This window comes from Micromys minutus (assembly GCF_963924665.1).
Source record: "Micromys minutus genome assembly, chromosome: 1".
Classification (NCBI taxonomy): domain Eukaryota; kingdom Metazoa; phylum Chordata; class Mammalia; order Rodentia; family Muridae; genus Micromys; species Micromys minutus.
The window spans coordinates 210,396,174-210,410,415 of NC_137969.1; the positions used below are offsets into that span (position 1 = coordinate 210,396,174).

Genomic DNA, 14,242 nt, shown 5'->3' on the forward strand with positions numbered 1-14,242 from the left:
TTAATAGTTACAATGAGCATAAAGTACTTGTAAAATAAAATGTAACATGGAAATAGTCAAAGTTTTCTTGTTGTACAAAGATTTTTTTTTTTTTTGTTTTGTTTTCTTTTCTTTATTTCTTGGACTTCATACAGTCTGTGAGTTGTTTCTGGGGTACTGCGAGCCTCTGGGGTTAGCATCCCATTATCAGTGACTGCATATTATGTCTGTTCTTTTGTGACTGGGTTATCTCACTCAAAATGATATTCTCTAGATGCAGCCATTTTCTTAAGAATTTGGTCAAGTCATTGTTTCTGGTGGCTGAGTAGTATTCCATTGTGTAAATGTACCACAATTTTTGTATCCATTCATCTTCTGAAGGACATCTGGGTTCTTTCCAGCTTCTGGCTATTATAAATAGAACTGCTATGAACATTGTGGTGCATATATCTTTCTTGTGTACTAAGGTGTCTCTGGGGCATATGCCCAGAAGTGGAATAGCTGGGTCTTCAGGTAGTATTATGTCCAATTTTCTGAGGTATCGCCAGACTGATTTCCAAAGTGGTTGTATTAGTTTGCAACCCCACCAACAGTGGAGAAGGGTTCCTCTTTCTCCGCAACCTCACCAGCATCTGCTGTCAACTGAGTTTTGGATCTTGGCCAATCTGACTGGTGTGAGGTGGAATCTCAGGGTTGTTTTGATTTGCATTTCCCTGATGGCTAAGGATGTTGAGCACTTCCTCAGATGTTTCTCAGCCATTCGATATTCCTCAACTGAGAACGTTTTGTTTAGCTCTGTACCCCATTTTTTAATAGGGTTGTTTGATTCTCTGGTGTCTAGCTTTTTGAGTTCTTTGTATACCTTAGATATTAGGCCTCTATCTGATGTGGAGTAGGTAAAAATCTTTTCCCATTCTGTTGGCTGCCGTTTTCTTTTCTTGACAATGTCCTGAGCCTTACAGAAACTTTGCAATCTCATTAAGTCCCATTGTTAATCTTTGACCTTAGAGCTTGAGCTATTGGTGTTTTGTTCATAAAATTTTCTCCTCTGCCTATATGTTCTAAAGTTTTCCCTACTTTCTCATCTAACAGTTTCAGTGTATCTGGTTTAATGTGGAGATCTTTGATCCACTTACACTTGAGCTTTGTACAAGGAGATAAGAAAGGGCCTATTTTCATTCTTTTGCATGTTGAGTGCCACTTGGACCAGCACCATTTGTTGAATAGGCTGTCCTTTTTTCATTGAATGTTTACTGCTCCTTTGTCAAAAATCAGGTGACCATATAAGTGAGGGCTCATTTCTGGATCTTCTATTCTATTTCATTGATCCACATGCCTATTTCTGTACCAGTACCATGCAGTTTTCAGCACAATTGCCTTGTAATATAGCTTGAGGTCAGGGATAGTGATCCCCGCAGATGTTTTCTTGTTGTTGAGGATGGATTTCGCTATACTAGGTCTTTTGTTGTTCCATATGAAATTGCACATTGATCTTTCCAATTCCATGAAGAACTGGGTTGGAATTTTGATGGGGATTGCATTGAATCTGTAGATTGCTTTTGGTAAGATGGCCATTTTTAAGATGTTGATCTTTCCAATCCATGAGCATGGGAGATCTTTCCATTTTCTGAGATCCTCCTTAATTTCCTTCTTTAGAGGTTTGAAGTTCTTGTCGTACAGGTCCTTCACTTGCTTAGTTAGAGTCACACCAAGGTATCTCATAGTTTTTGTGACAATTGTGAAGGGTACCTTTTCCCTAATTTCTTTGTCCTTTGAGTATAAGAAGGCTACTGATTTGTTTGAGTTAATTTTGTATCCGGCCACTTTGCTGACCTTGTTTATCAGCTGTAGAAGTTCTCTGGTGGAATTTTTGGGGTCACTTAAGTACACTATCATGTCATCGGCAAAGAGTGATGTTTTTATCTCTTCCTTTCCGATTTGTATCCCCTTGATCTCCTTTTGCTGTCTAATTGCTCCAGCCAGGACTTCCAGTACTATATTGAATAGGTAGGGGGAGAGTAGGCAGCCTTGTCGAGTCCCTGATTTTAGTGGGATTGCTTCAAGTTTCCCACCGTTAAGTTTGATGTTGGCTGTTGGTTTGCTGTATATTGCTTTTATTATGTTTAAGTATGGACCTTGGATTCCTGATCTTTCCAGGACTTTTAACATGAAGGGGTGTTGAATTTTGTCAAATGCTTTCTCAGCATCTAGTGAGATAACCATGTGATTTTGTTCTTTGAGTTTGTTTATTTGGTGGATTATGTTGATGGATTTCCTTATATTAAACCATCCCTGCATGCCAGGGATGAAGCCTACTTGGTCATGATGCATGATCGTTTTGATTTGTTCTTGGATTCGGTTTGCAAGGATTTTGTTGAGTATTTTTGCGTCAATGTTCATAAGTGAGATTGGTCTGAAGTTTTCTTTCCTTGTAGGGTCTTTGTGTGGTTTAGGTACGCGGGTTATTGTAGCCTCAAAAAATTAGTTGGGTAGTATTCCATCTGATTCTATCTTTTGGAATAGTTTGGAGAGTATTGGTGTTATATCCTCAATAAATGTTTGATAAAATTCTGCACTGAACCCGTCTGGACCTGGGCTTTTTTTGGTTGGGAGGCTTTTGATGACTTCTTCTATTTCTTTAGGTGTTATAGGGTTATGTAGATGGTTTACTTGGTCCTGGTTTAACTTTGGGACCTTATATCTGTCTAGGAATTCATTTATTTCCTCCAGATTTTCCAATTTTGCGGAGTATAAGTTTTTGTAGTAGGATCTGATGATTTCTTGAATTTCCTCAGTTTCAGTTGTTATGTCTCCACTTTCCATTCTGATTTTGTTAATTTGTATACTCTCTTTTTGCCCTCTAGTTAGTCTGGCTAGGGGTTTATCAATCTTGTTGATTTTCTCAAAGAACCAACTCTTGGTTTTTTTTATTTTTTTTTCCCAATGGTTTTTTTTTGTTTCTATTTGGTCTATTTCTGCCCTAATTTTGATTATTTCTTGCCGTCTACTCTTTTTGGGTATATCTGCTTCCTTTTGTTCTAGGGCTTTTAGCTGTGCTGTCAGGTTGCTGATGTAAGCTCTCTCCAGTTTCTTTTTGGAAGCACGTAGGGCTATGAGTTTTCCTCTCAGTACTGCTTTCATTGCCTCCCATAGGTTTGGGTATGTTGTGTTTTTGTTTTCGTTGAATTCTAGAAAGTCCTTAATTTCTTTCTTTATTTCTTCTTTGACCCTGCTATCCTTTAACAGAGCGTTGTTTAGTTTCCATGGGTACGTAGGTTTTTTGTTGTCTTTGTTGTTGTTAAAGGCCAGCTGTAGACCATGGTGATCTGAGAGGATGCATGGGAATATTTCAATTTTCTTATATCGATTGAGGATCGTTCTGTGTCCAATTATTTGGTCAATTTTCGAGAAGGTGCCATGGGGTGCTGAGAAGAAGGTGTATTCTTTTACTTTAGGATGATATGTTCTGTATATATCTATTAATTCTAGTTGGTTCAAAGTCTCTGGTAGTTTTGCAGTGTCCTTGTTCAGTTTCTGTTTCCATGATCTGTCCATTGGTGAGAGTGGGGTGTTAAAGTCTCCCACTATTATTGTGTGGGGTGAAATGTGTTTTTTGAGCTTTAGTAGGGTTTCTTTTATGAATGTGGGTGCTTTTTTATTTGGAGCATATATGTTAAGAATTGAGAGTTCCTCCTGACAGATTTCCCCGGTAATGAGTAAAAAGTGTCCTTCCTTATCTTTTTTGATAACTTTTGGTTGGAAATTTACTTTATTCAATATTAGAATAGCCACTCCAGCTTGCTTCTTGGGGCTGTTTGCTTGGAAGTTTTTTTCCCACCCTTTTACTCTGAGATAGTGTCTGTCTTTGTCTCTGAGATGAGTTTCCTATATGCAGCAAAAGGCTGGATTTTGTTTATGTATCCAGTCTGATAGCCTATGTCTCTTTATTGGGGAGTTGAGTCCATTTATGTTAATAGATATCAAGGAATAGTTGTTTCTGTTTCCTGCCATTATTGCTTTTGTGGGTTGAATTGTGTCTGTGTCTTTTTCCTCTTTTAGTTTTCTTTTTTAGGAGTTTTCCTTTTTTTACTAGGCTGTATTTTACCTCATTGTAATGGATTTTCCACCTATAATTCATTGTAGTGCTGGGTTTGTGGTCAGATATTGTGTAAGTTTTGATTTGTCTTGAAATATCTTCATCTCTCCATCGATGGTGATTGATAGTTTTGCTGGGTATAGCAGCTTGGGCTGGTACTTGTGCTCTCTTAGGGTCTGCATGATGTCTGTCTGTCCAGGCTCTTCTAGCTTTCATAGTCTCTGTTGAGAAGTCGGGTGTGATTCTGATTGGCCTGCTTTTATATGTTACCTGACCTTTTTCCCTTACTGCTTTTAGTATTCTTTCTTTGCTTTGGGCACTTGATGTTTTTACTATTATGTGTCGGGAGGTATTTCTTTTCTGGTCCAACCTATTTGGAGTTCTAAAGGCTTCTTTTATGTTCGTGGTCATCTCATTCTTGAGGGTAGGGAAGTTTTCTTCTACGATTTTGTTGAAGATATTTACTGTGCCCCTTAGTTGATACTCTTCTCCCTCTTCTATTCCTATTATCCTTAGGTTCGGCCTTCTCATTGTGTCTTGGATTTCCTGGACATTTTGGGTTAGGAGCTTTTTGGGTTTTTTTTTTTTTTTTTGCATCTTCTCTGGCTGTTTTGTCTATGTTTACAATGTTGTCTTCTGCCCCCGAGATTCTCTCTTCGATCTCTTGTAATCTATTGGAAATGCTTGCTTCTGTGACTCCTGATTTCTTTTTTTTGGTGTTCTGCCTCTAGGGTTATCTCTTTTAGTGTTTTTTTTATTGTGTCAATTTCCGTTTTAATTTCCCTCTTCCATTCCTTTATTTCTTTGGTTCTGTTTTCCTCTAGTTCTTTGAGTTCTTTGAGTGTTTTTCTTGTTTCCTCTTTAAAAGCTTCTGAATCTTTTTGCTTTTCCTCCCGTTCTTGTTTAAGTATCTCTATCAGCATCTTGAGGTATGATTTCAGGTCTGCGTCTTCTTTTTCTGGAGTGTTTGGAATTCCGATGTTTGCTGTTATGGGAGAGCTGGGTTCTGGTGTTGCCAAGTTGTCTTGGTTTCCTTGGGATATACTCTTTAGCTTTCCTCTTGCCATTTTGTTGTCAGTAATATGTTCTTGCCTTTTCCTTGTATCTGGTCTGTGTCCCTGGATCTCCACTGGTCCAGGTGGCAGATGGGCCCAGCCCTGTTCTATGCCTCAGAGTCGCCGGGTGGGAACAGAGGTTCCAAAGTTCTGTTCCTGGTCCCCGGATCCGGCAGGTCGGAGGGTGCGTCCCCGCGTGCGCACTCCGCAGAGATCTCTCTGCTTCCCAGCCGCCCAGATCTCCCACTAACCAGTCTCTCAACCTTAGGAGCTGGCGGTCCGAGTGGCAGATGGGCTGGGCTCTGCTCCAGGCTCTTTGAGATAGCTTCTTATTCTTTATCCCAGGCTGATCTAATGCCTGTTATCTTCTGCCTCAGGGGGTTAAGTTATAGAATTTCTGGGACTTCCCACCTTGTACAGCCAATCTTTTTTTTTTTTTTTTTTTTTAATTCTTGTGATTGTTTTGTTTGTCTGTGTAACCCTGGCTGACCTGGAAGAAAACTCTGTAGACCATTGAACTCACAGATCCTTTTCCTCCTAAGTGCTGGAATTAAAGACAGGGGCCACCACCACCTGGCTTTGCTAACTTTTCCATAGGGCTTTGCTGGGTTTTGTTTGTTTGTTTTCTACAAACAATTTAGAATTCCTGATTGTTTACACCTCATCAACAGAATATAATTTGCCCAGTAGGAAATGGCATTAACATAAAGTTTCAAGGTGGCAGTTTTCCTGTCATAGCATATCACATACTACCATTTGCATTTCTTTTCGGCAAACACTTTTAATTATTTATTGAGGTATTTTTGCCAACTGTGTAGGCATTGTATACACCTTGGCTTCAATATCACTGGGCTAAAGGGTTCTTTCTTTGATGATCAGATTCTTGGTCTCCACCTAACTAGTTCTTGCTTTCTGCTTTCATATAATAGAATTATTTTTATATTGAATGTTTGGGTTTTTTTAAGATTTGTTTTTATTTATATGAGTACACTGTAGCTGTCTTCAGACACACTAGAAGAAGGCATCAGATCCCATTACAGATGGTTGTGAACCACTATGTGGTTGCTGGGAATTGAGCTCAGGACCTCAGAAGAACAGTCAGTGCTCTTAACCACTGAGCCATCTCTCCAGACCATTGGGTTTTTTTTTTTTTTTTTTTTTTTTCTTTTCTTTCTTTTTCTTTTTTTTTTTCCAACATTAGGTTTTTTTTTTTTTTTTTTTTTTTTTTTTTTTTTTTTTTTTTTTAAGGCAAAAGCCTTGGTGTTTATATCTTTTCTACATAAAAAATTTATTCTGAACAGGATTTGGCTGCTAAAAGAACTCAGATGTGTTTGGACTCAGATCATTTCTAGAGCTCTTATTTTGTTTCTGACCTCTGAGCATGTTGGCTAGTCATGGATCTGTTGTTTTCTTTCCAGTACTGGGCCTGATCCTTGGAGCCTGTATGCACTAGATATGTGTTCTAAAACTGACCTACATGTTCAGCTCTAATTATTTTTCAAGTGTTACTGAGAAACTGGAGATAGTTTAGCTGTTAAGAGCATTTGTTTTCTTGAAGAAAACCTAAGTTCAGTCCCCAGCACCGGTTTCCAGTGGTTCCTGAACTCCTTTACCTTCAGTTTGAGTGGTTCATATACCCTTTTCTGGCCAACATTACTAGGGGTGGGCAAGACAGCCCCATGGGTAAACACACTTTCTATGCAAGCTTGTCAAGTATGATCCTTGGTTGCTATGAGAAATTGATTCCAAATTGTTCTGTGATTGCTACATGTGCACAAGTGCACGCATCCGTGCATACACCGTGTAATAATACAAATTCTAAAGCTAGGTTAAGAACATTATTGGGCTTTAAGAACATTATTCATGCTGATGCACATTCAGCTGACCTGTGACCATGCTTTCCCCTCTTTCAGGTTGCTGATCAGGAGCACGGTAACACCTCAGCGGCACCCTGTTCTACTTTACTACACGTGGCTGAGGTACATGCAGCCCCTAGGCTTCCGCAAGACGGAAACAGGGCTTGCATTCTTGTAGACAGTCGTGAAATCACTACCGGTCTGGAAGTCATTTCTTCACTAAGAACAGTTCATGGGTTACAAGTGGAGATTTGTCCTCTTAATGGCTGTGACTACATCGTGAGCAACCGAATGGCAGTGGAAAGGAAGTCTCAGTCTGAAATGTTAAGTAATACTGCTAAGAACAAGTTCATCGAGCAGGTTCAGCGCCTGCAGAGCATGTTTCAGAGAGTATGTGTGATTGTGGAAAAAGACAGAGAAAAAGCAGGTTTGTACTTTCAAATATTTGTAAGACTAAACAAAATTAACTCTTGCTGCCAGTGTTATATCATACTTAATACCACCGTGTTTCGTTAGTAGTCACATTTTAATGAGACTTGTGAAGACTGAACAGTAAGAAACCAAAGGAGAAGACGGCCAATCATGAGAAAAGATGAGTTCCTTAAACAGCACAGCCATGGGAAGAGAGAGAACTCAGATGCTTAGGAGTCAGAGCGTGTGGGTTGGTGGGAAGATCGGAGTCACTCCAGGCTGAACATGGCTTTGGTGCAGGGCAGTCAGTGTTTGCTATAATTGAGTATAAGTCATGGCGTACGTGACGGGGAAAGGAGGGTCATTCAGACAGGGTCAGACTGGACATACACTAGTCACCCACAAATGCAAGATTGCAGCTACAGCGACAGGGTTTCTCTAGTAGTAGCTTAACCGTCAGAGGATCTGGCAGGAACAGCGAAAAGATCTTAGGATATACATAGAGCCAGCAGATGTATTGATCTCTGCTTTCTCTACAGCTCTGTTGGTATTTCATTGACAAACCACTGACTGATGTTTAGTGTTGATGATATACTTGCTTACCCTGCTCATATCACAGTGTTATAAGGGTGAGATAAAACCGTTTATTGACACCTATTTTGGAACTATTGGGAAACTTCAGTAGAAGGAAATAGTGATTTGTGAAAAACATTGGTTAGGAAATCAGACAGCATTTCCTTCCTCGTGCCGTATACCTTGGTTGCACGTGCATAAGCCACTTCAGCTTTCAGAAATGTGCACCTTTTGTTGTGTTCTTTCCCTAATTGGAACAGTGAGGAGTGAAGAAAACAGCTTAAAACAAAGTGAAAAGTAATATGGTAGAAATGCTGGAAAAATAACTCTGATGAGCTTAATGAAAGGCAACATTAGAAGCACATCCAGATAATTTTCAGTCATTGGAATAAAGTATATCAACTATTCTCCCTGACTTTATCACTAAACTTTTCATTTTCTCTGACTATGAAAATTTTAGGAGACACATCAAAAGTGTTTAGAAGAACGAAGTGCTATGACAGTTTGCTGACTGCCTTAGTTGGCGCTGGAATCCGAATCCTTTTCAGCTCTGGACAAGAAGAAACTGCAGATTTACTAAAGGAGCTATCGTTGGTGGAACAAAGGAAGAATGTTGGTATTCATATTCCAGCAGTGCTAAACACTAGGAAATGTGAGGCACTTCAGTTCTATTTAAGTATTCCCAGCATAAGTTATATAACTGCCTTAAACATGTGTCACCAGTTTTCCTCTGTGAAAAGGATGGCTAACAGGTATGTCTATTACTAGTACTTTTACTATTTTTAAAAATTGCATTAGTATGTTTTGTTTGTGTGCGTGTGTGTGTGTGTACACAATGTCCACATCAAAGTCAAAGAACTATTGACTTTGGCTCTCTCCTACCATGTGAAGTCTGAGGTATCAAACCTAAGTGATTAGGCTCAGCAGCAGACACATTTATCCATCTTGAGGGGGGAAAGGCCTTTATGACTAATTTCTCCTTTCTTTTCGTTACTCACAGTTGTTAAGAATGCATATCTTGGAATTCCCACTGGTACCATAGTATTTTTTATATCAGCCCCCCCCACTCCCAGCCTCTGACAGCTACCTTCCCTCAAGCCTATCCCATGCCCTTTCCAAGCTAATAACCTCGTTTATTAGTTGCACAATATGTCTGTGTGTGTCTGTGTGTGTGCAGGCATATATGTAAAGACAACCTGATGAATTTTTTTTGTGTGCATATGGTTTCAAGGCTGACCATTCTACACTGAACAAGTGAGGGGGCCGGTCCCTAGTAAAGGCAAATCCTTTCTACCAGGAGTCATCTTTCTGCCTGTAGTTCCTTGTGATTGGGACCTTGGGAAAAGTTTACCCTTGCACATTAGCATGGCCATTGATAAGTCCTGTCAAGTCTGGTTTCTGCAGCCATTTCTCTCTTATCTTGATCCTTATGCTGTTCAGCTTCTGACCTTGTCTTCTGGTCCATGATCCTGTTACACTTCCCATGGAGCTTGTTTATTTCCAGTATTTCAAGTTGGTTTGTCTTCACTATTTTTGTTATTGTTTTTCTTGAATCCCTTTTGTGTTTTGCATTCCCTTATCTCATTCAGCTGTTTATGTTCAAAATGAGTTTATTCTTTGAACATGTTTACAGTCATTCTTTTGAGTTCTGTCTGGGGTCTCATCTAACATATACTCACTAAATGCCATTATTGTATATCTAGTAATTCCTGGAGTTGTTTTTGGTGTTTATTCTACGTGTATGTATCTGTTATTCTTTCCTTGGTTTTATCATATATACTATGTCTATGTAATGAGTGTAAAATCTTGTAAAGATTAAAAATCTCATATCTCATTGCTCTGGTTACTAATAAAGTTGATAGTCTCTGTTTTTAACTAAAATGCAATCAATTGTATCATTTCCTCCCTTTCCTTTCTGTCCCTCTCATGTCACCTCCCACCTCCCACTCTCATATCGATGGCCTCTGTTTTGTTGCACACATATACAAAACTATATAAATACAACCATCTGAGTCTGTATTACTTCTGAGTATGATTTCAGGGCTGACCACTTGAATCAACTAATTGGGGCCCATTCCTGGGAAAGAACAATTGTCCCCCTCTCTGGAGTCATTAGTTTGACTGTTATTCTTTGTGCATAGGGCCCTCCTGTGTTAGCATGTCTGTTTGTATTTTCTTTTTTGGTATTGTTTAAGTAGCAGTGGGTGTAGCTATCCTGTCATTTCTAGGAGACACAATCTCACAGATTTTCTGGTCCTCTGGCTCTTGCTATATTTTCACTTCTCTCCTTCATGCAGTTGTATTGTAGATGTATGCACTGAGTCTGGGCACCTTAAAGTCAGTTGATGTCTGCATTTTGACTACTTGTGGTTTTCTGTAATGAGCTCCATTTGCTACAAAGAACTTTAAAAACACACATACACGTGTGTGTGTGTGTGTGTGTGTGTGTGTATAATACATTATAATTTTGTCAGGGGCCATCATAGAAAAAGCTAAAAACTAGCAGAAATCTTTCCTAAAATGAATTTTTCCTGGGCCTTGACTAATAGAGCAAATCTGTCCTATTTTAATCCAAGACAGACCCATCTCAGGAAGATCAACTGCTAGTTATCAGCTTCTCCTATGATGGGTCCTCACAGTATATATTTTACTTAAATAAAATTTATATAATTATATATATATAATTTCATATATATGTGTGTGTGTGTGTGTGTGTGTGTGTGTATGTGTGCATGCATGTATGTATGCTTTGCTTCCATGTATGTCAAATCCCGAGGTGGTACTGGAGTAACAGTTGAACCACTGTGTTGCATGCTGAGAATTGAACCTGATTCCTCTAGAAAAGTAGCCAGTACTCTCAGCCATCTCCCCATTCCCTAAAAGAAGCTTCTTTGTTGTAGACAGAGTTACATTATATCTGTGGGTATAAGGTTAACTTTTAGAATATGGTTAGGAATTGTGCTTTCCTCGTAAAATGGTAAGCTGGATCTCCAAGAACCAGGACCTAAGTTAGCCATGGTTGGTTGACCAGGTTCACGTATCAAGCATGATCTCTCTCCTATAGAGTGAGCAGTTAAACAGCCATTGGCTTACAAGGTATGAGTGCCACTAACTATTGCACCTTTGGAGATACCTTGCCATGGTAGTCCATTGTGGTCCACAGGCATCACATCTAGGTAGAGAGCTACTGCCTGGTACTATGATGTTAGATCTAGGAGAGGAGCGTTCAAGTCAGATCCTACTTGAATCTTCTGATGTCTGGGTCCTAAATGTGTGTGGTCTTTGGCATCGGGTTTACCTTAAAGATCTGAGAGGCAGCCAAGGCATCAATAGCCTCTTTTGTTATAGGAGTCTCTTGTCTTCCCCTAACTACTCAAAGGAGGCTTCTCATGCCTGCTACTAGGGTTCTTTTAGTCTATGGCTCTAATGGGAAGCATTGCCATCCAAAGTGGCATAACATCATTTAAGCTATATTTATAGTGTATACATGCGTACTACGTCATCTTAGGTAGATATAAAATAACTAGAGAAGGCTTTTTGCAAACATCATTCAATTTAGGTTTCCTCTTCCCTAAGATATGTCAACCTATACACCTCATTGGTATCAACCCCTGGTCACCTAAGGACTTTTCCCAAAGTCCCCACCTTTTAAAGATCCTGTCTTCCAATACTGCCAATCTCAGCTTCAGGGCCCTACAAATGAGTAATTTGGGAAAGATTTCAGAGATGTTTATTCCAGTGCAGATCTGAAATTTTAAGTTTCTGTAGATGACTGTTTGAGATAGTCCCATTATGTAGAGTTGGAACTATATAGACCAAACTTTGCTTTCTAAATGCTGGGATTGCAGGAGTATACTGCCAGGCCCAGTATATTGTTGAAGGCGTAACTAAAATAAGCTTTTATGCTATTGACCTAATGCTATTAACTGCATGTGTAGTGGAAGAGGAAGATTTGAATGTGTGCTGGTAACAGAATGAAGAGCCTCCTACCTGCTAGGCGAGTGCTTGACCACTGAATATAGTAATTTCATAAAAGCCAAATTCACTGTTTCTTTGTTTTCAGCTCTCCGGAAGAAATCTCCACATGTGCGCAAGTAACTCATCAAAAGGCTGAGGAGATCTATAAATATATCCACTATGTATTTGACATGCAAATGTTACCAAATGATCTTAACCAGGAAAGAACAGAAATCTGATACATGCTCAACACTCAGAGTCTCTAATAAAAGAACTTCTATAATGTTACTATACTTCAATAATCATTGTAGTTTGTGATTACCAGTTTATGTAAATATTTCATCTCTTAATGATCTTGATATTGTATACCTTTTTATTTATAGACTATATAATTTATTTTTAAAAGAAAATCTTTGATATTCCATAATCATTTTGATTAGACTGTGAGACAAATTTTTATTAAATAAATCAAGACTGTGTGAAGTGTTGTTCAGAGTGATTTAAGCATCTAAGAAAGTAAACCAAAGAGCTGGGAGATTGTTCAGCTGCCTGAGTGTTTACTGCACACTCCTGACAACCTGAGTTCATCCCCATGTTGGCTGGTCTTATGTCAACTTAAATGATCTGAAAGGAGGGAATCTCGATTGAGAAAAGATCTGCTGTAAGTAGTTATTGATGGTGGTGCCATCTCCGAGTTCTATAATGTGAGCAAGTCATGTGAAATGTGAAGCAGGCCAGTAAGCAGCACCCCTCCATGGCCTCTGCATCAGCTCCTGACCCCAAGTGCCAGCCCTGCTTGAATTACTGCTCTGACTTCGTCCAATGAAGACTATGATCTGGAAGTATAAGCCAAATAACCCTTTCCTCTACAACTTAATTTTTTGGTTATGGTGTTTCATAGACAATTCCTAATATCCATGGAAAAGACAAATATAGTGATGGAGACTTCAGAGAATGGAGGATATCAGGAGTTTGCTAGCCAGTATGGCAAAGTTGGTAAGCTCCAGGTTCATCGGAAAACTTTGTCTCAAAAATGAGATGAAGAGTGATACATGAATATATGCCATGTCAATTTCTGGCCACCACACAAATGCTTGCCTGTGTGTTCACATCTGCATGCATACACAGAAAAGATTTGTATGCTGACTTTGATGACATACTCCTGGAATACTAGCAGTCTATAAACAAGATCCCATCTCAAAAAAGCATAAAAGCAAGATGCAGTTTAGAATTTTCCCAAGAATAAGTACTGTGATCTATGATTGGCAAAACTTTATAATATGTAACATTTTAAGTGTACTAAGTCTAGGACCTGAAGAGGTGGCCCAGAGAATAAAAGCACACACTGCTCTTTTATGTCCATACCCCCATCAGGTAACTTAAAACTGCTAACTCCAGCTTCAGTGTCTCCAGTGTCTCTGGCCCTCTTAGGCAGTGCACTGGCTTTGTACAGACACACAAACATTAAAATGGTTAGATAGATAGATAGATGGATGGATGGATGAACAGAAGTCGAAATCAAAGGATCTAATAAAGTCACATGATTAATATATCATTGCCACCAAGTAAATTTCCATCCAAGTACAGTCCAATATTTAACATGAACTTGAGTTTTGACTCATGCCATTTGTATTTTAAGAAGTGCCTGTTTATATGTGCAATATGATCTGAAGCTTTCCCCGCCTCCACACTCCCTCCAGTCCCATATCTGACAGAAATTTCAGAACTCATCCATTTCAATTTGTGTTGTTATTGGATCATAAAAGTGAGGCCTTGAAACTAGCTTGTTCATATTTATACTGGCAAATATAGAAACACTACCCAGGAACAAACTTTTTCTTACAAAAGGCACTCCATTCTGAGTTTTGGTGATCTGTCATGATTTTAAAACCTGACCTCCTACATGCCACCGATCCTTTAATTTTCTGTTCAAAATTATAACCAGAGACAATAGTATTAAAAAATATAGGCTGGTGTTCAATTAGCACTTCTCAGATCCAAATCCACATATTCTGTATCTATTCAGTTTAAAAACAAAAACCATTGCTAGCTGTAAAGGAGATCTAATGGCTTTATATTACTCTCAACCAGCAGGGCATGTTACATACTGACAACTCTTCCATTCTGTTTAGGGTGACTCTAAAACCTTTTATTCTACAGCTAGCAATAACTGCAGGTTATTTGGGAGAGGTATTCCTGGGGATTGAACCTGGTACTTTCTGTGTGACAGTGTTGTAACAGCTATCTCTAGCCTCCTTCCTCCACTTGTTAAAAACTTCATTTTTTTATATTTTAAAAACATTCATGTTTCACTT

At 39.0% G+C, this 14,242-nt stretch overlaps 1 protein-coding gene across 1 annotated transcript in view; it reads left to right on the forward strand.

Moving 5' to 3' along the window:
• Positions 1–12,231, forward strand: part of FANCM (FA complementation group M) — a gene marked incomplete at its 5' end in the record, with an annotated part of 47,690 nt that extends 35,459 nt beyond the window's left edge. Inside the window, 3 exons of the mRNA XM_080938874.1 lie at positions 7,044–7,413; positions 8,431–8,722; positions 12,034–12,231. Of these exons, the coding sequence (XP_080795000.1) occupies positions 7,044–7,413; positions 8,431–8,722; positions 12,034–12,166 (795 nt within the window). The 3' untranslated portion in view covers positions 12,167–12,231. The remainder of the gene's footprint in view (positions 1–7,043; positions 7,414–8,430; positions 8,723–12,033) is intronic.
• Positions 12,232–14,242: the final 2,011 nt, after the last annotated feature.